The sequence below is a fragment of the Anoplopoma fimbria genome, chromosome 9 (genome assembly GCF_027596085.1).
Source record: "Anoplopoma fimbria isolate UVic2021 breed Golden Eagle Sablefish chromosome 9, Afim_UVic_2022, whole genome shotgun sequence".
NCBI classification, from domain to species: domain Eukaryota; kingdom Metazoa; phylum Chordata; class Actinopteri; order Perciformes; family Anoplopomatidae; genus Anoplopoma; species Anoplopoma fimbria.
The window spans coordinates 5,152,438-5,178,373 of record NC_072457.1 but is presented as its reverse complement, the minus strand read 5'-3'; the positions used below and the strand labels follow the sequence as shown (position 1 = coordinate 5,178,373).

The 25,936-nt window shown below is 37.7% G+C and overlaps 1 protein-coding gene across 2 annotated transcripts; it reads left to right on the top strand.

Annotated features, from left to right (window-relative positions):
• The first annotated feature begins 1,792 nt into the window (after positions 1–1,792).
• Positions 1,793–24,407, top strand: ero1b (endoplasmic reticulum oxidoreductase 1 beta). Of its 2 annotated transcripts, none has more exons than XM_054604084.1 (16): positions 1,793–2,263; positions 6,348–6,467; positions 11,271–11,354; positions 11,892–11,933; positions 15,216–15,298; positions 16,503–16,576; positions 16,874–16,994; positions 17,651–17,697; positions 18,218–18,229; positions 18,335–18,361; positions 18,967–19,059; positions 20,223–20,469; positions 21,546–21,615; positions 21,760–21,846; positions 22,491–22,624; positions 23,436–24,407. In XM_054604084.1, the coding sequence occupies exons 1-16, from the start codon at positions 2,090–2,092 to the stop codon at positions 23,494–23,496; spliced, it is 1,476 nt and encodes a 491-aa protein (XP_054460059.1). In that variant the 5' UTR covers positions 1,793–2,089; the 3' UTR covers positions 23,497–24,407. The 2 variants fall into 2 exon arrangements, with proteins under 2 accessions (XP_054460059.1, XP_054460060.1); XM_054604085.1 differs by lacking the exon at positions 1,793–2,263 and adding an exon at positions 3,409–3,526.
• Positions 24,408–25,936: the final 1,529 nt, after the last annotated feature.

Genomic DNA, 25,936 nt, shown 5'->3' with positions numbered 1-25,936 from the left:
AGCTGTTACAGGAGGGAATCACATCTGACTCATCTCAGAGAAGAACATTCCAGTTTCAAAATAAAACGCTTCAGCAGTACATTAATGAGCTTTATAATAACAGTTAGTGCTGTATCCAAAGATTATTATCTGATAATAAGAATCAGCTTTCTTAGCCAAGTATGTGTTCCCAGGCTAAGAAATATTTTTAAAACATAAATTTCAATTTCATGTTTAGCCCATTTAAGGTACTTTATACACTACCGGGTAGTTTTATAATAAAGCAGGTAAAGGTTTAAATGTTTTGCACGTAAATTGTTAAGCGGAAAAGTCATATGTTTCCATAATATGCTAGCTAGCATCACACACTCGTGTGGAATATTGCACACATTGCACACATGTAGATATACTGTACATTGCTGTCTTATAGTTCTATTTTATTTTTAATTTTATTGTATGTACAAATATTAATACATATATAAAAAATGAGGCATTATATACATAGCCTATATAAAATATAAAAAATCCATCAATTTCAATTTAATGTTTAGCCCATTTAAGGTACTTTATACACTACCGGGTAGTTTTATAATAAAGCAGGTAAAGGTTTAAATGTTTTGCACGTAAATTGTTAAGCGGAAAAATAATACGTTTCTATAATGTCATATGTTTCTTACACTTATTGTAAGTCGCTTTGGATAAAAGCGTCTGCTAAATGACTGTAATGTAATGTAATGTAATATGCTAGCTAGCATCACACACTCATGTGGAATATTGCACACTGCACACATTGCACACATGTAGATATACTGTACATTGCTGTCTTATAGTTCTATTTTATTTTTTATTTTATTGTATGTACAAATATTAATACATATATAAAAAATGTATATATAAAATAAAATAAAATATAAAAAAAACATAAATTTCATGTTTAGCCCATTTCAGGTACTTTATACACTACCGGGTAGTTTTATAAGAAAGCAGGTAAAGGTTTAAATGTTTTGCACGTAAATTGTTAAGCGGAAAAGTCATACCTTTTTTCATATTTTATATAGGCTATGTATATTATGTATATACTGCCTTATTTTTTTATATGTATTAATATTTGTACATTAATAAACATTATTAATATTAATAAATATAAAGAAATTAGGCAGTATATACATAACCTATATAAAAATATTTAATTTAATTTGTAAACAGTAAGAAAAGAATGTCATGAACGTGGAATGTTTTTGGTAGACCTTAAGCTGTATTTGAACTGAAGTTTCTTAACCAGCACACATTTATCCCCCCCCACCATGTGGATATACTGTACATTTTTATTCCTGTTCTATCTTTATTTTGTTGTATAGTATGTGTATTTATTGTCTGTGTCTGTGTAGTTGTATAGTATGTGTATTTATTGTCTGTGTAGTTGTATAGTATGTGTATTTATTGTCTGTGTAGTTGTATAGTATGTGTATTTATTGTCTGTGTAGTTGTATAGTATGTGTATTTATTGTCTGTGTCTGTGTAGTTGTATAGTATGTGTATTTATTGTCTGTGTAGTTGTATAGTATGTGTATTTATTGTCTGTGTCTGTGTAGTTGTATAGTATGTGTATTTATTGTCTGTGTAGTTGTATAGTATGTGTATTTATTGTCTGTGTAGTTGTATAGTATGTGTATTTATTGTCTGTGTCTGTGTAGTTGAGCTGCTGCAACACTTGAATTTCCTCCATGGGGATCAATAAAGGAATATAATAATATTTTATTTTGAAAACCAACCCCGGAAGCAGGACGTGCTTTTGTTTTGGTGGCTAACTTGATGCTAACGGCGGAGACGCTGCTGAACACAAACTTATCCAGTTATGTGCCGTCCTGAATCAACGACCTGGTTCTGAGAGGGGCAGATAGAGGTCTACGTGTCCGTGTGAGGGGCCTTCAGACACCGGGGCCGCTCAGATCACCGACACACTCCGGTTGTAGTTTTTACGGTCAACGCGGATGCTAACTCCGGCTAGCCTGAAGCTAACTCCGCCACACAACAGGAAGTCCGCACTGATTCTTTTTTACTTGTTATTATTTTTTATTATTATTTGCATCCATCGCCAGCACAGTGAGTGATGTGGAAAGTGGCTTTACGAGCGCTCGGTGTTCTGCTGTTGGCCTGGTTCTTCGGGAACTTTGTCCTCGGTTGGTTTCAGCAAAACAACGCGAAACCCGAAACGCAGCACAGCGAGGATCCGACCCGGGACCAGGACCGGGACCAGGACCAGGACCAGAGCTGCTTCTGCCATGTCAGTATCACCGACCGAGTGCTTGTGGAACCCTTAACAGTCATAAATATGTCGTTACGTGGGTTTATAATTGCATGTTAAAGCTTTTAAACAACAACTGCTGCCATTCTAGGAAATCTTCTAGCATTTTCTACTGTCGCCTTAAAATGACGTCACAGTGTGGGCGTGACGTCAGTGTCTGTTTTGAAAGTCGCGTTAATGCTATATTTAAATAATCTGTCAGTTATGAGATTTACGTTTAGCCTTTCATATTTATGAAGGAAACTACATGTATTATTTTTTTAATTTTTTTAATGTCGATAACTAACTTCCGCATTTTCTGCTGTCGCCTTAAAGTGACGTCACAGGGTGGGCGTGACGTCAGTGTCTGTTTTGAAAGTCACATTAATACTATATTTTAATAATCTGTCGGTAATAAGATATACGTTTAGCCTTTCATATTTATGAAGGAAACGAAATGTATTTTTTTTTTTTTTTTTTAATGTCGATAACTAACTTCCGCATTTTCTACTGTCGCCTTAAAATGACGTCACAGTGTGTGTGTGTCTGTTTTGAAAGTCGCGTTAATGCTATATTTAAATAATCTGTCGGTAATAAGATATACGTTTAGCCTTTCATATTTATGAAGGAAACGAAATGTATTTTTTTATTATTATTTTTTTATTTTTTTTTTTTTTTACGGTCGATAACTAACTTCCGGTTCTTCGTATGAATATTTTGCCAAATCGAAGCTTTTCGGTAAAAAATTAAAAAATGGTGACGCCGATTAAAAATAAAAATAAGTTTAAATATTGTAAATTAAACGTCTTTAAGTGAGACACAGATTATTATTTTTGCTGTTATTCCCATTACCGAGTAGAACAGCGTGGTGTAACGTGATTGGCTGTGCCAGAGCTCCCGCCTCTCGCTCTACTGTGGGAGTTGTAGTTTTTTGCGCTACACCAAACAATCGCGCCCAACGGCCTCAGCCCGGGAAGAGGACTACAAACTTGGAGGCGCTGGCGGAGAAGGGGCGGGGTTAATGTTTAACAGCTGGTTGTTTGGAGGCGTGGCCCCCAGGACTGGGCGTTGAGGGGCTGGAGGTCTGAAATGACAGCTCAGAGCACACAGAGCTGCTGCTGCTGCTGTGACATCTGGACACCAAGTTCACTGAGGGGGAAGTTTAAATGTGAAGTTAAAAGACAGAAAACAGAAGTAGAGATGCTGAGAGGGATTTGCCTCTTCCTGCCCTTTGTGGTTCTCGGTGGACAGCTGCACTCAGAGGTTCGGTTCATGTGATGTGTTTTGTACTTTACTGTACTTTCCAGCTGTTTCTGAATGTCGGAGGGCAGAAGGTAACACGGTTCTGACTCAATACCAGAAAAAAAGTAACATAAGTTTAAGTAAGTAAGTAAGTAAAAGATGAGATCGTATCAGTATTTTTCATGTTTTAGCAAAGTACCAAAATCTGGCTCCATATGCTCAGTCATATGTTAGTCTAATATTAAATGCTGTCCGATAATTTAACTTTGGGTTTGTTTATTGAAAAAAGAAGCTTATTTAAGGCGTAAAAAAAGGAAGTGCTTTATGCGACAGGTCTAGACTTTTTCTGAGAATTTCCTTGGTTGTTGTTTGAACAGACGGAGGTTGGCACCAGCTGTTGATGAAAGTCTTTGACTGAAACGCTCAATTTAAACCCAACTCAACAATCATTCCTTTTTTGATGGTTATTGGAAACTTCATAATTTATTTGAATATTTGCCTGTTCACCAATTTCTAATTTTTGCCTTTCAAGTTGACCAGCTGTTAGCAATTAATTGGTGAACATGGATTTCCATTAAAAATGATCAGTAATATGACGTTTACTCACCTTAGCAACTGGGTGAGCACATGATGAAACTCTGACATCGTCGTTGGTAATTTTACACAGCGCATCTGTTGCTTCATAAAACAAGCCAAAAGAGACACGTAACATAATGAATGGACTTTGAATTACTACTCAGTAGCACATGAAGTACTGTGTTGTATTTTGTTTTAACGTATTTACTTTAGAGCTAAAACAATTAGTCGGTTAATCAGACAAGTCTCTTTTTTTTTTTTTTTTTTTTTTTTTTTTTGCAAAAGCCCAAATTCTTAAATTCAAGTTTCTCAAAAGTGAATATTAGGTGGTCGTCTTTGACGGTAAGCTGAATATCTTTGTGTTTTGGACTGTTGCTCAGACAGCACAGAAAAAAAATAATAAAAAAGAGTAAAATGAGTCCTTAAAAAACAAATTTGCAACTTATTATATACATTGTTTATTTTCTGACATTTTAAAGACCAAAAAAATCTGTTTTTCCAAGAAAATAATCATAATTTACATCCTGATTTACCTGAGTACAGTGTGATGCACAACACTTATTGTAGATTATACAATAAGTAAGCCTCAGGTGTGTACAGAGGAATAAGACAACATGTAGAAACACAGTTCATTTATAAGCCAATCCAAAGCCTCCTCACCACAACCGGGTGGTGTTAACACCCCCCGCCTTTTAATGCCGTCCTCTGTTTACTGAACTCATTAGGGCTCTCCCTCTGGTTGTGCGGTTGCTCCTCAGGTCAAACACATTTGTCTCGGGTTTAAAATCGACTGCAGCTGAAGGTGCACCGTCCGTGTTTGTCGGATGGAGGCATGCATTTTGTATGTGTGGGTTCAGGTAACAGCCGTGGTGGATGTATTATGTATGGAGGTGCAGGTCGGCAGCCGTTTTATTGTCTGCGTGCCGGCCTCCTGCTGTGGAAAGGTGGAAGTGGTGCCTCAGCGGTGAAGCAGGTGGAGCTGTTAGTGTGTTGCCAATCAACATGTAGAAGGAGAAGTGATGATGATATTAATCAAACTTTATTTAAATAGCACAATCCATCGCTTCCTAAAACAAAACCAATCAAAATATAGAATACACTAAAAAAACAACATCCCAAAGGCAGATGCAGCAAATATGAACTTTAAAAACAGATAGAAAAAATAAATACAATTAATTGTAAATAAAATGACAATACATATTGTAGGTGAGCTTAAAATACTGTATACGTTTCTAGTTGGAAGCAATTTTGAAAACCTGTTTCAATATTTTATTTTCTTGCTTTTCTTATATCAATGCCAAAAGTCATATTTCTACGACAGATATGACTCATTTTTGTTTTTATATTTATTGAGTACTTCAGATCATTGCCGCAACAATGTAATGTAGAAAATGATGTTCTGCACCATAAAAGTGGTGAGGAATTAAATAATAATAATGGTATCCTAATTAGGGCTTCAAATAACTAATGTTTTCATTATTGATTAATCTGCTGAATCTTTTTTCAATCAATCAAACTGTTGCTTTACATAGAAAATGTCACAATTTTGCAGATGTGTCGTCTCCACATCTTGTCTTGTCCCGAGCAACAGTCCAAAACCCAAAGATATTCAGTTCAGAACATTAAGAAACAGAGAGAAGCGGAACACAATTCAACATTGAAGCGAATGTTTTTTGCCGTTTAGAGATGAGAGTTAAAAAATCCAACATTATAAAAGATGCACAGTATTGACTTCTTCAACTTAATCCTAACTCTGCACATTGAGTATCAATAAAACAGATGATTTCTTCTTAATGTATAATGATAAAACTTTATCATTATACATGTGTGATTTAGAGTTCAAGCTACACCGTCTCTGGTTTCGCTACTTTATATCTAATAGCTATTATTATTATTATTATTATTATTATTATTATTATTATTATTATTATTATTATATGTAATTAAATACACAAAAAATAAATTAAATTGACTGCTATGCTTCCAAAAAAAATAATATTTATTAAATGACTGTTACAGTATATGTACCTGCTTCATGTATTTAATTTGAACTGTCAGTGGATTTCAGATTTCTATTTGGAGTTGATTCATTGAGATAAATTAGTGAGTTAGACAGTGAAACAGTTGCAGAAAATACTCGTGAGGCAGATGACAATGTTCTGGGAAAATGTTACCACTTATTAAAACTGTTACTGGCTAAGCATATACATGTAGATTGGGTTATTGCAGTATGTAAAACCCCAGTTTGTCTCCGCTCTGCTTTCAGCTGACGGGGGTCCTGGACGACTGCTTCTGTGACGTGGAAAGCATCGACGTCTTCAACAACTTCAAGCTTTACCCTCGAATCAAGAAGCTCACAGAGAAAGACTACTTCAGATACTACAGGGTGAGAGCTGCAGCTTCACTGTAAATACCATACAACCCACTGTTGCACTCACGAATACAAAAAAACCGTCAAAGTGCAGTGTTTTACGAGTATAGAAAAACTGTACAGCACTTTATACGATGAAAGGGGCAGAAAATCTGATTTTACAATGTCAGAAATGATCAAATTCTCGGGGAAATATGTTTTTTACAACACCATTTCCAAAGCGAACACTTAATATTGTAGTTATTTATTGTTTGTTTTTGTTTGCTGTAAGGGACTTTGGCTCCCTACAAGCAACTCATTTGCATTCTGTTCCTTTTTTATTTGATATCTCTGAGCAGAAGTGTTTACTGAGCCACGCTTGTTGTTTCCTCTAAACTGCAGTCAACTTTTCGTCGCAAGAAGAAGAAAAATAACTTCTGGATGACATACAAACTTGAGAAAATCTGTTATATTATTGTATTTCTCTGTCAGTTTTTCTTCAAAAACATTTCATTTACAGTAACATGACCTCTTGGTTGAACATTCTTCTCTCCTTCAGTTTGACTGACACAGCGTGATTAGTCAGGTAGGAAGAATGACAAGTAGAGGCCGTTCCCTGATGTTCAGGTTCATGCCATTCTGAAACAAACCAAAAAAACCTGTATGTCTAAATGCTTTGTGCTCTGTGTGTATGAACACCTGGAGAAATCACAAGCGTTTTTTACTTTTTAGTCACATTTAGCTTCTTTTTACGAGGCTGTTACAAAACAGGAAGGATGACCAATGTGTTTATGAAATATTGTGAAATACTTTCAACAGTAGTTCATGAACAGATACTGCAAGAGAAAGTTTTTTGTTGTGCTGATAAAACATTTAGTTAGGTAGAAGTCGGGAAGTTCAGAAAATGTTTCAAAATGTTTTCCTTAAAGTTGCAAAAAAGTTTTTACCACAATTGCAATAGTGATTGACATTTTAAAGTTCAATAGTTTACCATTCACCGGCTTTCAAATGTATTTGCGTCTAACTGCTTACAAAAATGCATCTCAAGCAGATTATTGGTTAAAAATAAAAATGTATTTTGTATAGCCCAGAATCACAAATTAGCCTCAGAGGGCTTTACAATCTGTACACATGCGACATCCTCTGTCCTTCCCTCACATCGGCACAGGAAAAACTCCCCTAAAAAAACCCTTTAACAGGGAGAAAAAAGGAAGAAACCTATGGGAGAACGACAGAGGAGGGATCCTTCTCCCAGGATGGACAGAATGCAATAGATGTCATGTGTACAGAATGAGCAGCATAACACATTCAATGTATATGACATAAATGATTCATATAATAAGACTACTTATAATAACAGCAGCAATTATTACAGTAGAATTATAGCCATGAAAATAGGGATAGTAATGTGACTAATAATAATAATCGAAGTAGCAGTGGGTGTCAGTCGGCTCACAGCAGGAGGCACGACTACGGTCCAGGTACCACAACGATTCATGGAAACCTGCAGAGCGAGAAAGCAAAAGGGCTTCAGGGTGGAAGTAAAGCTAAAATGCTTAATGGTACAGGTAATAGTAATAGTAATGTGACTAATAATAATAATAATGGTGGTAGCAGTCGGTGTCAGCAGGGCCGTAGCAGGATGCACGTCCACGGTCCAGGTACAGCCACGATTTATAGAAGCCTGCGAAGCGAGAAAGCACAAAGACTCCAGGGTACAAGCAAGTCAATAAGCGTAATAGTACAGGCAATAATAATAGTAATGTGACTAATAATGATAGTGGTAGTAGTAGTGGGTGTCAGCAGGGCCTCAGTAGGTGGCACGATGACAGTCCAAATATAACCCTGATTCCTGGGAACCTGCGAGGCGAGAAAGCACAAGAACTCCGGGGAAGAAGCAAAATCAGTAATGTGCATAAATAGGAGATTAATACATAAAGAGGGAGTGAGAGAAGAGGAGAGAGGAGCTCAGTGTATCCTAGGTAGTCCTCCGGCTGTCTAGGCATATAGCAGCATATCTAGGGGCTGGACCAAGGCGAACCTGAACCAGCCCTAACTATAAGCGCTATCAAAAAGGAAGGTCTTAAGCCTGCTCTTAAAAGTGGTGAGTGTGTCTGCCCCCGGACTGAAACTGGAACCTGGTTCCACAGAAGAGGAGCCTGATAACTGAAGGCTCTGGCTCCCATCCTACTTTTATATACTCTAGGAACCACAAGTAACCCTGCATTGATTGAACGCAGCTCTCTAGTTGGGTAATATGGAACTATAAGTTCCTTAAGATAAGACGGTGCCTGACCAGTTAGAGCTTTGTAGGTAAGTAAAATAATTTTAAATTCTATTCTTGATTTAACAGGGAGCCAGTGCAGAGAAGCTAATACTGGAGTAATATGATCTCTTTTCTTAGTTTTTGTTAGAACACGTGCTGCAGCATTCTGGATCAACTGTAAAGATCTAATAGACCTATTAGAGCAGCCTGATAATAAGGAGTTACAGTAATCTAGTCTAGAGGTAACAAATGCATGAACTAGTTTTTCTGCATCGCTTTGAGACAGGATTTGCCTGATTTTCGCAATGTTACGTAAATGAAAAAAGGCTGTCCTTGAGATCTGTTTTATATAAGAGTTAAAAGACAGATCCTGATCAAAGATAACTCCAAGGTTCTTAACGGTAGTGCTGGATGCCAGAGCAATGCCATCTAGAGAAACTATATCGTTAGATAATTGAATTCGAAGGTGATCTGGGCCTAGTAGAATAACTTCAGTTTTTGAGTTTAATATCAGGAAGTTGCAGGTCATCCAGGTTTTTATGTCCGTAAGACATGCTTGAAGTTTAGAGAACTGGTTAGTTTCGTCTGGCTTAATTGATAGATATAACTGGGTATCATCTGCATAACAATGAAAGTTTACTGAGTGTTTTCTGATAATATTCCCCAAGGGAAGCATATATAAGGTAAATAAAATAGGTCCAAGAACAGACCCCTGTGGAACTCCGTGACTAACCCTGGTTTTCATCGAGCTTTCATTGTTTACATATACAAACTGAGATCGGTCTGATAAATACGACTTAAACCAGCTAAGTGCGGTTCCTTTAATGCCTATAAGTTGCAAAAAAGTTTTTACCACAATTGCAATAGTGATTGACATTTTAAAGTTCAATAGTTTACCATTCACCGGCTTTCAAATGTATTTGCATCTAACTGCTTACAAAAATGCATCTCAAGCAGATTATTGGTTAAAAAAAAAAGAAATGCAAAGACAAAATCCGCTGTTGTCACAATTATTTTTTCAGGATAGAATGTAAAACGACATCAAAATAAATCAATAGTTCTTGATCTCTGCAGGACAAAACAGCTGACCGACCTGTCAGAAAAAAGTGAGGCGATGCAGATGTTTATATACAACAAGAAGAAAAAAAAGACTCTTTCAAACGTGAGCTATGAGGCTGAGTGGTGTTTCATCTTCCATGAGAACAGTACAACAGTACAAACACCTGCATGTTAAACAGGCTGCAGCCAGGATGTCTGTTCTATTTTGTTGTTGTTGTTGTTGTTTTAATTAAATTTGTGTAAATTTGTAGAGACAGTTGAAATCAGCAGTGGCTGGATTAACTTTCAATTAATTGTTTTAGTTTGTTTACACCGAGTTTATTATGCAAGTTGTGTTTAGATGAGTGTGAAGATGAATCTTCATAACTGTCTCCCAGTTTAGAGACCAGGCGGTGGATCAGAAGTAACTTCATCCTCACCACGTCTGATTTGTTAATTTTATGATTTATAACCCTCATAATGTGACGAAACGACAGCGATAGGCAGCAGAAACAACACGTTTCAGTTATTATTATTATTATTATTATTATTATTATTATTATTATTGTTCTTCATGCTGAGCCATTACTTTCATTTTGTTTTTGTGTGATGTTTATGGCACTGTCTCCCGTGCAATGGTGGAGGAAGTATTAAGAACTTTGCGAAATAAAAGTACTTTAAAAATACTCTGTTACAAGTTCTGCATTGAAAATTTCACATCAGTATGTATTATAATGATTTTTTTCATCAGGATTGATCTGCTGATCATTTAATCGATTATTTGATTGATTGTTTTGTTGGTTTGTAAACAATTTTTAAATAGTGAAATTTGTCAAACAACAGTCCAAACACCAAATTATTCAAAATACATAAAAATTATTGCAATAATTAAAAAGGAAATGCAGCAAATCTGTGCATTTGTGAAGCTGGAACCATTAAATGTTTTTACATGAAAGATAACTAAACAGTAATCAAAATTATTATCTGTCATCGACTTATTGTTTCAGCTGTTCTTTTATGAACAGTTGGGTATTTTAAATTAACAACAAAACATCATGTTTCATCAACTCGTAAGTTTTGTTATCAAAAATCTTAATTTCTAAATAAATTGAAGCTGTCCAATAAAGATAGTGAAGTAGAAGTCTAAAGTAGCATCAAATGGAAATACTCCAGTAAACTACAAGTACCTGAAATTTGTACTTAAGTACAGGAAATAAATGAGTTTTGCAATCCCACTAGAGAAAGCTTAAAATAATAATAATAATAATAATTAAGCCTTTATTAGTCCCACAATGGGGAAATTATTTCTCTGCATTTAAATCCCGGAGGAGCAGTGGTCTGCAATGAAGCACGGGGAAACTTGGGGTTAGGTGTCTTGCTGAAATGTTGCCGGTAGAGGGGTTTGAACCACCAACCTTGTGGTTACGGGACAAGCGCTCTACCTCACGTGCCACAGCCGCCAATACTACTTTTATTAATAATGAGGTGGCCCCAACAAAGATGAAACGTAATAACATAATCTTCTCTTCTCGAAGGTGAACTTGAAGCGACCGTGTCCCTTTTGGCCCGACGACGGACATTGTGCCATCAAAGACTGCCATGTGGAGCCCTGTCCAGAGGTCAGAGGTCACACACACACACACACACACACACACACACACACACACACACACACACACACACACACACACACACACACACACACACATCAATGATATAGTGCATGTTATTTACATGGCACTTTTCTGGATACTCCAAAGATGCCTCATATGACAAATAACCCGTAAGAAAGCTATATATGGTAAGAGTATAGCTTTAACATCTGTATGCTGATTAAAATACTTCAGTGGTGTTTTTTATTAATAATAATAGTTTATTTATAGAGCAATATTTTTAAGCAAGAAGCTAGAGTATGAATGGATGAAGACAATGACCAGACACGTTACGTAAAAGCAAGTTTACCCTTAGACTGTACTTTTATATTTGTTTATTAATAGTGAATTTCTTTCGCTAAACAAAATGTATGACTTTTAAAAAAGCTTTTAAAATGATCTTTTATACCATCTTCATATGGATTATTTAAGCTTTATTTATTTAGCTATATAGATCAAACAGTCTCATGTTGTTTGTTCGTTGGTCTCTGTTGTGTTTCACAGAGTAAGATCCCGGTGGGCATCAAGTCTGGGAACTACAACAAGGTGAGAACGCAGAAGATGAATGTTACTGAATACTGATGAATACTGACTATCAATCCAGGCATCACCAAATACCCACAATCCCTTGTGTTTGGTTCCCCCTTCTTTATTTCTAGGCAGTTATTTAATACTGCCACAGTTTGATTGACCTTTAGATGATAATCAATGTAAATATAAATCTTAATACACAACTGGTTATCATAAAGTCAACGGGATAATGAATGTGACCCGATATTCTGGATTACTTTCAGTGCAGTCTTTGATACTCTGTACCAACAAAGTATTATTGCTTGATACTCAATATCATACCATAAAATGTTCATAGCAGCTCTCTTTCTGCGGTTATTCTATGTATTTTATTTTAGTCAACCCATTCTATCAAAAGAATCGTCCCTCAAGGTCGTCCCTCAATACTTTCACTTCCTGTCTGTGGCTCTCAGCTCCAAGCCCATTGGTTCCTACTGAAGACGTGTCATCTTTAAAAAAACAAAACAAATCTATCGTTTCATTCAAAGAAAAATACGGTTAAATCGTTCCCTGAAAGCAGCTGGTCACTGTAGTTTTTATCAAACAAACAGGAGGAAGTGGGGCATTTGTTGGGGGACTATTTTCAGCGGCGGATTAATCCACATTTGGTGCTCTAGTGAGTATTTGTGGCAGCAGGACATTGTGTGAGTGTGAGTGAGTGTGAGTGTGTGAGTGAGTGTGAGTGTGAGTGTGAGTGAGTGTGAGTGAGTGTGAGTGTGAGTGTGTGTGTGACTGAGTCAAAATAAACCACAGTGTGTTCATGATGAAGAAGAAGGAACTGTTACCCAGTGAGGCTCATTGTTGTGTTTTTTAATAGTTTTTTGAAAACAATGGAGCTTTATCCCTCAGAGGAAGAAGATATATATATATATCAGGCTTTGATACACACACAATACTTGTTAGTTGATACACTCATTGATGGTTTTAAAATACAGTGTAGAACAAAACCATATGTATCCTTTGCCTTTAACAAAACAGACTTCATACCTGTTCATCTCTGGAAAACAAAATCCTTCTAACCTGTTTAATGGCCTTTAGCACTTTCTGTCTCATTAGCTGATTCGGCAAAAAACAACACACACACACACACACACACACACACACACACACACACACACACACACACACACACACACACACACACTTTACTCCCCTTTCGCACTCAACTTATCTGCTTGGATAGTTTCCACGTAGCGACTGAGGACTGGAGTGTTTGCCAGCTCTTGGCTCTCAGCCTGGTGTTTGTCTTGTGATGACCCAGAGGTGTGTTTGGACATATGCACACGTCTCACTCAAGGTCGAATGTGTTCCACTGACCGTCAGGGGGGGGGAACTGTTAAAGAGAGTCAGTGGGAAGGATTAAAGGAAACACGACTATGTGCCACCTCAGCAGTTTGTAAGGGAACGTCTACGGGAGTTCTGACCGACCCATCTGGAACTCGTTAATCACGTACTAAAGCGTGAGGCTTTCGGTGATACGTCACCTGAAATCTATATTTAACACTTGGCCTGTGTGCTTTTACTGACAGAAGCTTCAGTCAGCTTTGATTCACAGTGTTTTTTTGTTTTTTTTAGTGGATTTCAAAGTATTTTAAGATTGGAAAAATATCAAATGGCACATAGGAACATGTTAAACTAGTACTGCAGCATAATCCACTTCTTCACTCACAAGTCTTTTTCCAGATTATGACTCTAAGAACAAAGACTTTCTTAAAGTGAGGTTAAGCATAGGGCTGAGTGTTGACCCACAGTGATTTTTCCTTTTTTTTTGGTACAGACTGAAATGAGTCTGTGGCCGGAATGGGAACATAGTTCAGGGTGGGACTCTAATGGCAGGCCAGTTTAACCTCTTGTATTCACAACAGGCCACGTATACTCTATGTATGTTTTTCTGTTTTTACTGTTAATAACCGTAACATATCTTTTAGTTTTAACCTCACACAAACTACTTCTCCTTCTCCTGCTCCCTCTGTGCTTCACCTTTTCTCAACACACACTGAATAAACATTTGTGTCGAGGCTCACATGCATGTGCGACCAATCGGTGATGACAGGCAGAGATTACACCTGTCAGCTTATCAGATATTTCCTCATTTTCAAAAATTCTGGTATGACCGCTTTTGCTCCGACACGCAGGAAGAAACAAAACAATCTGTCCTCACAGATGGAAGGTTGAGTTCATAAAGCAGAGAAACAAACCTATTGTGTGCTTTACTTGGTCTGGTATGACTGGTGGCTAATGTTAGCATACTTTAAGTAGCAGTTAGCGGTAGCTTCATGTGGAACAGACGGATATGAGAGTGGTTTCGATCCTCTCTTCTCACTTTCTGCAAGAAAGCAAATAACCGTATTTCCTAAAATGATAAACTGTTTCTTGAACTATTTTTGCAAAGGGGACGTCTTGTTTGTTTTTCTTTGTTTCGAGAAAACAGCTAGTCATTACAGTAAAACAATTACACGGATGTGCAGAAAACATGCACGTGCATACACGAATGCAAAAATATACCGTCAATACATTTCAGTTCATTAAACCTGTGACATTAAGTTTTTATTGTTCTCCGAAACAATATAAGATGTACAGGCAAGTGTTTGCATTACCGTGTTAATCAGACCAGAACGAGGCTTCAGCCCATAATGATTATGAACCCACAGCCTTTAATGTTGGTCTTAAGGAAAATCACAGCACGATAACTTTTCCAACAGCTGCCATAAACCGAACGCCGAACGCTGGCTGCACAATAAAATACGTCGTTATGCAAACACTCCATCAAACAGTCGACGACGTGCGTTGAGTGCTACAACATGCATGGATGTCCATAGCAGGAAAAGACAGGGTTGTGTTTATTAGACACTAATCATCAGACAAAAAAAATAAAATAACGAATCACTAACTATTTTTATAATCTAATAATCGTGAAAAATGCAAAAATAGCTCTCAAATTAGTTAAAAACCATGTTTAACTAAATGTCTTTTGGGTTTTGGACTGACAAAACAAAACATTTAAACAGCTTTTTACCATTTTTCACTGTTGTTTTTCATTTTAAAAATCCAACGTTTAAGCGATAATGAAAATAATTTATTAGTTGCAGCTTTAATACATGCGTTTAAAAAGTGCTTTACTATCAGCCTATTATTTATTTCAGGAACCTAAATATACAGAAAAAACAAGTCTATCTCTGAACCTGATTATTATTATTAGCATTATTAGCATTAGATAATGTTCCTCTCACTAACAGACTCTCTTCTTCCCGTCTCCAGTACTCCCATGAAGCCAACACGGAGTCGGACGTGACCGAGTGTGAACAGGCCCAAGAGCTGGGCGCCATCAACAACACCTTAAGGTGACACCACAGACCTCATCCTGTCTGCTTTATCTCGCAGGCTGAAGTCTCATTTCACTGTGTCAGCTGCAGCAGCAGCTCGTTTACTGAAAGATGCAAAGTAGCTTCAGCAGCTGATAGTGAGCAGGTCAAACATTCACCAGCGTCTGGTAGTTTCCCAGCAGACCGACCTTCACCGCTCCACTGTCGCGGGAAACACGGAGGAGGTTATCATAAGTTGAAACAAAATGAGTTTGAGAATCTGAAGTTTGTGCTGACACCACAAAAGATAACATTCTTCATATTAAAAAAAAGCTGCTCGACTCGAAAGTCTAAAAATAACCTCCGGGTGAACAAACCAGGAAGAGTATTTCACCAATCTGTGAATCTTTGACAGAGTTTGATGTCAGTTCAAAGCATATTTCCCTTTAGTTTAAGGGTATTATGTAAATTATGTTTCATATTTATTCTCTCATTATTATTTACCCAAGATCTTCCTCGCTGCCAGTGTTTTGGTACATTTTGTAAAAGAGAAACAAAAATAAGTTTAATGAAATCTTAAGTAAAGAGGTAAAAATAAAAGTATGTTTTACATTTTGTACTATCTTGTCATTTGCAAGTGGCTTCATAATTTCAAGTTTTGATTATATTTGTAACCTTTTGTAAAGGGTAAATAATGCATAATTTTTTATATATTATATATATTGTTTTTAGGGTGACTTTGAAACATCTGTCGAGGGACTACAGATGAAAAATAGCCTCTTGACTAACTCTGGAGCATTTACAGAAATGTTTTATTAATGTGCACTTTCCCTACCAAATAAACCAATAAAATAAAAACAAGTGTTGATTATAAAAAGAAATGTTATTGGATCAGGCTGCGGATCCCTGAAGTTTAATTTAACCTAACCTTGAAATAGATCGAAGTCTGAAATCAAGTTATTAGAAATCCTTTTTTCCAGTTTTATTTTTGCAGTAATGTGATTACAAAACAAGTGTAGACAAGTACATGGAAACATAAACAGCCAGAAGATATCACGCAAAGAAAGCCCAAAGTGGCAGTTTTAAACTTACATTTTCTAACACGTGTTTAAAGATTTTTGATTTTGATTTCAACACGTTTGTTTATTTATCGTTATCTTATCTATATCTATTAATTTCCTGCTGCTTTGCCACTGTTTTTTCCCTCTGTGTTCAATAAAGTTCATATTACTTCCTGTTTCAGTAACCAGAGTAAACAGGCGTTCGCTGACTGGGCGAGACACGACGATGCTCAGGACCACTTCTGTGAGCTGGACGGTGAGGATTCACTCCGTCCGTCTCTCACTGACCTTTGACCTAACTAACCACCATTGCAACACATACACTGAAATATCAAAAACTAACGGGCAGATAGCCATGAAATTTCCTTATCGCGTACTATTACATGATAATGACCTCTTGACCTTACCTCAAGCGTCACATTTTAAATTACCAGGATGTTTGTTGGTGGAACTAGAGACACTGAGAAAAGTTTACACACCACAACAAGCCTTCGGCCCATTTAAAGTCTGTTTTTTGCGTGTGTGTGTGTGTGTGTGTGTGTGTGTGTTTTAGATGAAACCTCTCCAGATTCTGAGTACGTGGATCTGCTGCTGAATCCGGAGAGATTCACTGGATACAAGGGTCCTTCAGCCTGGAGGGTCTGGAATAGCATCTACGAGGAAAACTGCTTCAAGTGAGTGACACACACACACACACACACACACACACACACACACACACACACACACACACACACACACTCACAGAGACACACACACACACACCAAAAACACCGATTGCAATTTTCTTGGCCATTTCCGATATTTTAAAACTCTGACCTGCCGTTTCCGATTTTCTTTCTTCTAAGATTTGTAATTTTCAGAATCATTTAGACTCTTTAAGATTCCTTAAAATGTTATCAGTCCTTATCAAAAGTTCCTGCCGTCTAAAATCATTTTTTACCTTTTGTAATATTGGTTGTTTTGGGAATCTAAATCTATTCTTTGTTGGTATGAATTTCCATTTCCCTGCTTTAGCTCTTTATTTTATTGTGTTGATGTGTTTTTGATGTCTGTAAGTGAATCCTGACTGCAAAACAGATTTCCCTGGAAGGACAATAAAGTTTTGGAAAATTCTGAATGTTGGTTACTGAGAAAAGTCTTTTGTTATTGTGTTTTTAGAGTCTGATGCAATACAGATTTTTACTCTTTGTGTTAAGAGATTACTGACGTCTCGGAAATGTAGGAACAGTGACTTCTACTCCGTCTGCTTTTTATTTTCTAAGAACCTGAGATGATCATTGATCATTACTAAAAAAGAAAATATTTATTTATTTATTTTTGTCGACAGGCCCAGATCAGTGTACCGACCTCTGAACCCTCTGGCTCCGAGCAGAGGTGAGTCATAAATAATCAATAACTGTTTCATCAGCTGAAGTTTCTACAAACCTAATGTGATTTGAAAAGCAGTCAAAAATCTATTTTATAATCAAGACAATACTTCAAATTAAAGCTCTTAGAACTGATATTTAATGTCTGGTTAAATTCATAATCTGTGTTCCTTTTTTAATTGTAATTTTAAACTATATTTTATTGAAACAACAAAGGAAGGTATTCAAAAAGTATATGTTGTTTCCCTGATGGCTATGAATTTTTAAATATCCTTCTATCACCCGTTTTATTGCTGACTGCTAAAAGTAGATTTAGATTTATTTTCTGTAGAATCACTAACGACAACTGCAGCTAAGACTTCTCATTAACACTCTTTTCTGTTTATGTATTTATGTATTTCTTTGCATATTTTACTGAATGTGTGTATACGTGTTTGTGTTTGCAACATTAAAGAGGCGTTTGTGTTCGTTAATAGAACAGATCTAACACGGATTTGTTCTCTCTGTGTTTCTCTTTCTGTGTTCAGGAGACGACGATGGTGAGTAAAAACTTCACTGTCTTCACTTGAATGTATTTTTAGTTGAAGTGTAAAAAAAAAAAAAGAACGATTGATGATTCTCTCTTTATGTCGCTCATGTTGCAGGCGAGGGTTTCTACACATGGCTTGAAGGTGAGTGCCTCCTCATGTTTCTATCTTTTTTTTTTTCTTCTCAAAGGAAACATTCTTTGACATATCCGTTACCTTCAAGTTCACAAACAACTTTATACTTCCTGGCAGCTCTTGACCTAGAAAAGCAAAACGTCGCATCTTTTGTTGTGACGTAAGATTGTGACAGGTCGAGGCCATTTTTTACGTTTTCATTTTCTGGATTTCGTTCGTCTCCGTGCATTTCATTCTCTCGCCATCATCGTTTCCTCTCGTGTAACTGAAACGACATCTTGAGCTCAAACGCGTCTGATGAAAGATCTCAGTCGCGTTTCCTGTCGTCTCCACCTCAAGCTTCTCTTATCTCCTCTCTGATTTCCGCTGAAAGATTATCAGAGTTTGTCGGGTACAAAGAGGTCAAAAAGCTTGCACACGGAGAGCTTTCACTCACGCAATCATCGTGTGCAAATGAATTTAAAATGAAATTTCACTTTTGTTTTCTCAACATATGGACAAAAAATAAACCATATGCATGAGTAAATGATCACTGGAGCAAATGATTAAATGTGTTTTTTTTTTGTTCATTTGTAAAACATGTCCTCTTTACTTCTTTCTCTCTGCGTCTTCAGGTTTGTGTTTGGAGAAGAGAGTTTTCTACCGGCTCATCTCCGGACTCCACAGCAGCATCAACATCCACCTGTGTGCCGAGTACCTGCTGGACGGTACGTCAGTCTGATCTCGGAACAGTTTTTTTTTTTTGTTGATTTGTTTACCATTGACTTCAAAAAGCTCATTCAGCTTCAAGTCTATCAAACATAGGACAAGGTTACACTGAGGTTTCATTACAACTACAGGCTGCACCAGACTATATATATCGATTACCTGGTTTTTTTTACCGTTATTGTTTGATTCTCTTGTTGATACGATACCTCACTTTCAGCACAGACACCAAATCAATACCTTACTTTGAGAAAAATATAAACTTTTCTACTTTATTCTTTTTTCATTGAACAAAAGAAGCCAAACGCGTCGGCATCACTCATTTTCAGGATGCTTTAACTTTGTCAAAAGGGCTAAACAACACCTGGTAACCTTCAAGAAGCAGCAAATAATGATTATATAATATATTTATTAAAAGACTTTCAATAGTGTTTCCAAGTGGTTTTATTGTTGTTTGACCCGCTGTTTTCGTTTACCTCAGAGCTTTCTACCAGCGACAATGATAGCGACTTATTCAGACCATCAGGGGAAAAGCAAGAAATATAGTCAAATATATCATGATGTTATTCTTTCCCAATGCTGCTCAGAGACACAACCATTAAACCTTATACAAAATAATGCAAAATGTTGTCAACAATATGCAAAATAGTGTATGCTGTCATCTGGTGACTTTTGGAGCTGGTGCTGGCTATAATCTTTGGAATAGAGTTGGCAACACCGCACAGGACACTCTGCATTGTGTTTTCCAGGGCTTTTTGCCGTCGATTGAGCCTTCATTTTCCCGGAAGATCACACCAATTAAATGCCAATGGTGACATAATTCTAAAACCCTTGCATTGTGCGATCAATATTTACTTCTTAATGATAAGTTAAAGCAAAAAATAAGCTTGTCTCTTGCTACTTTAAATAGCAAATCTGACAAAGTGATTCACGCAACTCAAAAGTTCCAGAGTGCTGAGATAAAGATGATGTTGTCAGAAAGGAACTGCTGAAGAGTTTTGATTTTAAAGTAGAAAATGACCAACATTTACATTGAAATTATATTGTTTACAGTTTAACATGTTTTATACTTTTGTCTCTGGGTTGCAGAGTTGGTAAAAAAAAAATGAAGAAATCACCAAAACAAAATGATTTGAACTGTTTTTATTGTTGTTTGATCCCTCAGAGGGTTGGGGCCGGTCGGTTTGGGGTCCAAACGCTCAGGAGTTCCGGCAGAGATTCGACACTGCAGTGACGAAGGGCGAGGGCACGCGGCGGCTGAAGAACCTCTACTTCCTGTACCTCATCGAGCTGCGGGCGCTCTACAAGGTGGCTCCGTACTTCGAACGAGCGTTCATTAACCTGTACACCGGAAACAGGAAGGAAGACTCAGCCACCAAGGAACTGCTTCTGCAGGTCTTCAATGAGATCAGGTAAGAGGGGGAAGTACAATTTAGTCCGGTTGGTATTTAACAACATCTGCAGACAAATCAAGATCTCAACAACATCTCACACACAGTCATTTAGCAGACGCTTTTATCCAAAGCGACTTACAATCAGTAGTATATTACATATCATTCACCCATTCACACACTGATGACAGGCTACCATGCAAGGTGCCACCATCACGTTAAAAATCTTTAAAGCTGTGTTCAGACAGTTATTTATTAGCACTTTATTGCTTTTTTATTTGCACCGAAAAGGACATAGTTTTGTCCAACAGGAAGTAGAAACTGGTTTTACTTTTGCTGCGCTGTCCAATCAGATGCAAGCACACAAGTGTACATTCCTGGTTGATTACTCATTCTATTGTTAACCTGCAGATTTACCTGAAGCAGCACAACCCCACCAATTTATAAAATTGTTATAATTAAAGTAATTGTTTCACTGGCTCCATCTCCTCAGAAGCAAATATTTCTCAGCCTTTCATAATCATAGGACTGTTAGTCAGATGCAATTATTGTAAATTTGGCAAACAAATATTCAAGAACATTTGAAGGACATTTTCACTTCTTTATGACTCTGTTATAGATCAAACAATCAATCACTTGATATTGAAAATAAATGTCAGATTAATTGATAATGAGAACGATTGTAGCTCTTTTTAAAATGCCTACAGTTAGCATGCTAACATGCTAAATATGAGCATAACATGCTAACTGTAGTAATATTAAGTAATAGAATGAGCTCCACCTTCACCAGCTACATTATTAAAGTGATGACCACATTAATACAGCAATAATTACAATCCAAAAAAATTATATATATTGTTCTGAAACCATTCTGCATTAAAAGTGCTTTTACTTTTGGAACTTTAAGTGTCATTTTATGCGAATACGAGTGTTCTTTAGTGAGATTCTGATTGCAAGTCTGTAACTTGTAACAGAGTATTTCTACACTGTGGTATTTCTACTTTTACTTTGGTAAAAGATCTAGATACTTCTTCAACCTCTGGTCATTTGTAAGTTCAGTAGTTATAATGAGACTAACGGCTCCTTTTGTCTTCCAGAACTTTCCCAATGCACTTTGATGAGAAGTCCATGTTCGCCGGGCAAAAAATCGAAGCCAAAATATTAAAGGTGAATCCAAAAATCTCACCATCCAACACGGAGAGAGACAAAGTGCTTTTTTTCTGTATTTGATACCCAACATGGTTCGTCTCTGTGGTTTCCAACAGAGCCGGTTACCGTTAACATGCTTGTCTGCTCTCTTTCATCCTTCAGGAGGAATTCCGCCTCCATTTCAAAAACATCTCCAGGATCATGGACTGCGTCGGCTGCAGTAAATGTCGTCTGTGGGGGAAACTGCAGGTGAGCGCACGTCACTGTGTCTCTGCTCTGTGTGTTTACGCTCACTGATGTGTGTTTTGCTTTTCACAGCTGAAATACGTTGAATTATTTCTAAAAACATCAATCGAATATGAATCACTTTTACGAAACGGATGTGAACAAAACAGCAACTACATCTGGGTCAGACAGAGAAAACGGAGAGAGAGAGAGAACCGGTTCCAGATCTCTGAATCAACTCTCACATCTCAAACTATGATCAGTTTTGAACTAAGACTCTTAAAAATGAGTTTTTTTTGTGACAAAAGACAAAGGAGACAAACCATGCTCATTTATAGGTTACTTGTATTCAGAGTTTCTACTAGAACATGTTTACAAAAACAAAATATACCTGAAACGCTCCTTTTTTAGAGTGTTTCAGTGGAATTGCGTTGCTAGGCAACAGCTTGGGTCCATGTCTACTACCTGTCAGCTGATGTCATTCACATGCACTACAACCTGAAATAAACTGGGACACATTTAGATTGTTTAATGCTCTAAAACTGTGAAATTATCTTTATATTGTATAGTTGTGACCTCATAATCGTGTTTTCTTGCTGTACGCAGTAAAAATAGTAAAGAACCAGCGGAGCTTTCTTACAGCTTTCCTTCCCCCGTGTTGTGTGCAGACTCAGGGTCTCGGTACAGCTCTGAAGATCCTCTTCTCCGAGAAGGAGATCCAGAATCTTCCCGAGCACAGCCCCTCTAAAGGTTTCCAGCTGACCCGACAGGAGATCGTGGCCTTACTGAACGGCTTCTGCAGGTACAGGAGTCTTTATATATGAGTCAGACATTTAAAGGGACAGTCTGGATGTGTAGAAGTGGACTTACCCATACTGCAGATGACGGTTGGCACAGCCCAAGTTTGGAGAAACAGACAGGCGTACGAGCAAAGCATTGTACTGCTCTGGACGAATTCTAGACACCTAAAAAAAATCAATATCACTTCAAGTGTACGCTATATTTAGAATATCTAATATGGAATATTTTCAGCACTTTACGTTGCGGTCATACAGCTCTTTCAGACGGGGTCCTGCAGCGGTTATCTTTTCTCTCTTCAAAGACACAAGACACAAGACTCCATTGACAAGAACAGTCATTTTAGCTCGGAGAACACAGAATTTGCAGGTCTATAGGTACTTCTATCTGTTAGTTTGTGTTATTGTGTGACTTGTGTGGTGTTTTAAAGGGTTAGTTCAGTTCCACCAAAGCCGCACAATAACTCAAACTAACTAAGCAATCGAAGCAGCAGTGGATAAGCAACTCCTGGTGTTCAGCGAGGTAGAATACCTGTTTTTGTCTTTGTGGCTTTGAAGAGAGCATAAGATAACGGCTTCAGTTTGCATCAGAAAGGGATGTCTGACGGCACAAAAAAAAAAAAAAAGCAATTCAAAAATACGCTTTGTTGCCTTCCCCGTCACGGTACTCCTGTCTTTCTCCAAACTTCTGAACTATCTCTTCTAAGGGAAAATAATAAAACTCTGCTGATTCTGAGTTCAGCTCTTTGGCCGGTGGCGCCCCCTACTGTCCAGCCACCGTTCTTACCACTTTCTCCCTCCGTCTCCCTCTCTCAGGTTGTCCACCAGTATACATCAGCTCCACCATTTCCGCCTGCTGCTGAAGGACAACAGGTAACAGCAGGTGACACGTCTCACCTGACCAGTAGGCGGCGCCCCCCCCCCCACAGAGAACTGCAATAGTCTAATCGTCTCCCAAAAGAAAGGCCTTTTTCACGGACAGCAGGATCAGCAGTGAACCCAACAATCCCCCCCTCCCCTCCCACAAACACACTCTCTTCTCCCATTAATCTCTCTCTGTACTTCCTCCTCCTCCTCTTCCTCCTCCGGTAGATTATGAATGTTAACTCCTCTGCCTCCTCTTGCCTACGTCGGAGAAGTCTCCAGGTTCTGAAAACTAAACCCGACGTCTTTTTTTTCTCTCTCTCTTCTCTGCTGTAAAACTTGTCGGCCAGTGTACAAAACCTTTTTTCATTTCGATATTTTTGGTTCTATTTTGAGAGGTTGACCTTTTTAAAATCAGCAGGTGTTTTTTTTTTTTTTTTTTTTTGTGACCTTCGACAAAACCTGAATGAAAAGTGATGTCACAGACCAAACGGTGACCAGCCGACCTCCGGGACGAAAAGTAAACTGTGTCCAACAGGAAGTGTCTGAGTTTGATTTGAAGCAGGCGTTTCTCTGTCTGGCTGACCCCGCCGCCCTCTGCTGACATCACATCCTGTTGGATTTTACAGTCACGTGAACCTGAGTCAGACCTTTACGGCTCTTGCGTGAGGACGTTGACCTGAGGAAGGACTCAGTCGGGACGGTTCTTCTAGATAAACGTGCGTCTGAACCGTCTGGACGCTGCTGCCTATCCTGTTTTTTTTTTTTTTTTTTTGTATTTATTTGTTTTGTTTTTTTTTCCTTTTCCTCTCCTCTCTCACCGCCTCCTGTTGTTGTTTATAGATACGTTTGTTGCTCAAAGCCTGAGGAAATGGACCAATCTGCTCATGTTAACCATCTCAGGCCTAAATTATGTCAGCTCGCTAGAAGTGTGTGTGTGTGTGTGTGTGTGTGTGTGTGTGTGTGTGTGTGTGTGTGTGTGTGTGTGTGTGTGTGTGTGTGTGTGTGTGTGTGTGTGTGTGTGTGTGTGTGTGTGTGTGTGTGTGAGTCCAATAGCCACTTGTTGGTGGATTTTTGACACAGGATTTCTTTTGTGGATTTCAGTGACGAGTTGATTTAAGTAGATTCAGTCCAGCAGCAACATCCAACCTTAAACTAACTTCAACTCAATGAAGACGGTTAAAACGCGTGTGATTATCAAACTAACTTCAGCTTAGTATGCGTTTGTCTAGAGTTTTCCCAACTTGTTAAAAATGTCAAAAAATATAAAACCAATGCTGCTCAGATACTGGATTTTTTGGGCAAATGACAAAATCAATCAATACTTTTTTAATTTAAAATATGATGATATTCTTTTTTCACCTTTTGATTTTCCACATTCTTAAGGAAATATGACAAAGATGTGCATATGGACTGAATCCACGTGGTGTCATGTGATCCTCTGGAGTTTCTCCTCTGGTTTAATGCATCTAGCCGACTGTTAATACACCAAAAAATGGCCGATCAGTTGCAGATCCATCTGCCTCCGTGGCTAGTGGACGATAACAAGTCTGTGTGAGTGCAAAGAGCGCCGAAATGTGACGTCAGCTTTCTGCTATAATAAGTTATAACTGGTTCAAACACCGAGACTTTAAATAAAGTAGCTCACCTGTGAAGAGTTTCTGTAACAGATTTAATAAAACGTATAAGAAGCTATGCGATACTTCTGATTGTTCTTGTCTCATAGAAAGAGATGAAGCATGAAGACAATATCCATTTTCAGACAAACAGTTCACAGTGTGAGTGTGTTTGTGTGTGTGTGTAGATCATCAACAGTTGCAGCTATTAGATAATGGACTATGACTTGATCCCATAGTTAACCTTGATACAGTAGCAGGTTTTTGCTCTTTTGCTTACTTTTAACTTTTTTGTTTAGTTGCTGCCTAGTTTTCTTTACGCTTTTTTACTTTGTTGCTTCAGCCGTGTTGTCTTAAAGCACACCTATAGTCGAGACAGATTTATTTAAGTAGGAGAAGTAGGAGTTATAAGATTCTCTTGAGATGAATTATTGCTTGAGTGTTTAATTTAACATCTCCTCATAAGGGAAATGAAGGCACAGGGACGAGAGGATTGGTTTTTTTTAATGGATCATGCCGGCTGATCACAAATGTTTCAGGAGCGTTTAGGACTTCTATGTCCAGGGCTGACTGCGATCAGAACTACTAGAAACATTCTCTGGTGTTGTTACAGATTTTCATGCTGTTAACTGACCCGATTATTTACAGACTCAAACCAACAAAGTGCTGATGTGCGTCTCTCCGTACTTTCTCACTTCCTGTCTGTGGCTCTCTGCTCTGAGCCCATTGGTTCCTACGGAAGAAGTAAATCTTAAAAAAACCCAAATATATAGTTTCATTTTTCCTAAAACAGCTGGTCACTGTAGGAGGAAGTGGTGCATTTGTTAGGGACTATTT

What these genes read in the sequence shown, in the direction of transcription:
- ero1b (XM_054604084.1), top strand. Translation starts at nt 2,090, where the DNA reads ATGTGGAAAGTGGCTTTACGAGCGCTCGGTGTTCTGCTGTTGGCCTGG. An exon ending in TGCCGAGTACCTGCTGGACG is followed by an intron (nt 19,060 to 20,222) that starts GTACGTCAGTCT and finishes TTGATCCCTCAG; the next exon opens with AGGGTTGGGGCCGGTCGGTT. An exon ending in GTCTGTGGGGGAAACTGCAG is followed by an intron (nt 21,847 to 22,490) that starts GTGAGCGCACGT and finishes TGTTGTGTGCAG; the next exon opens with ACTCAGGGTCTCGGTACAGC.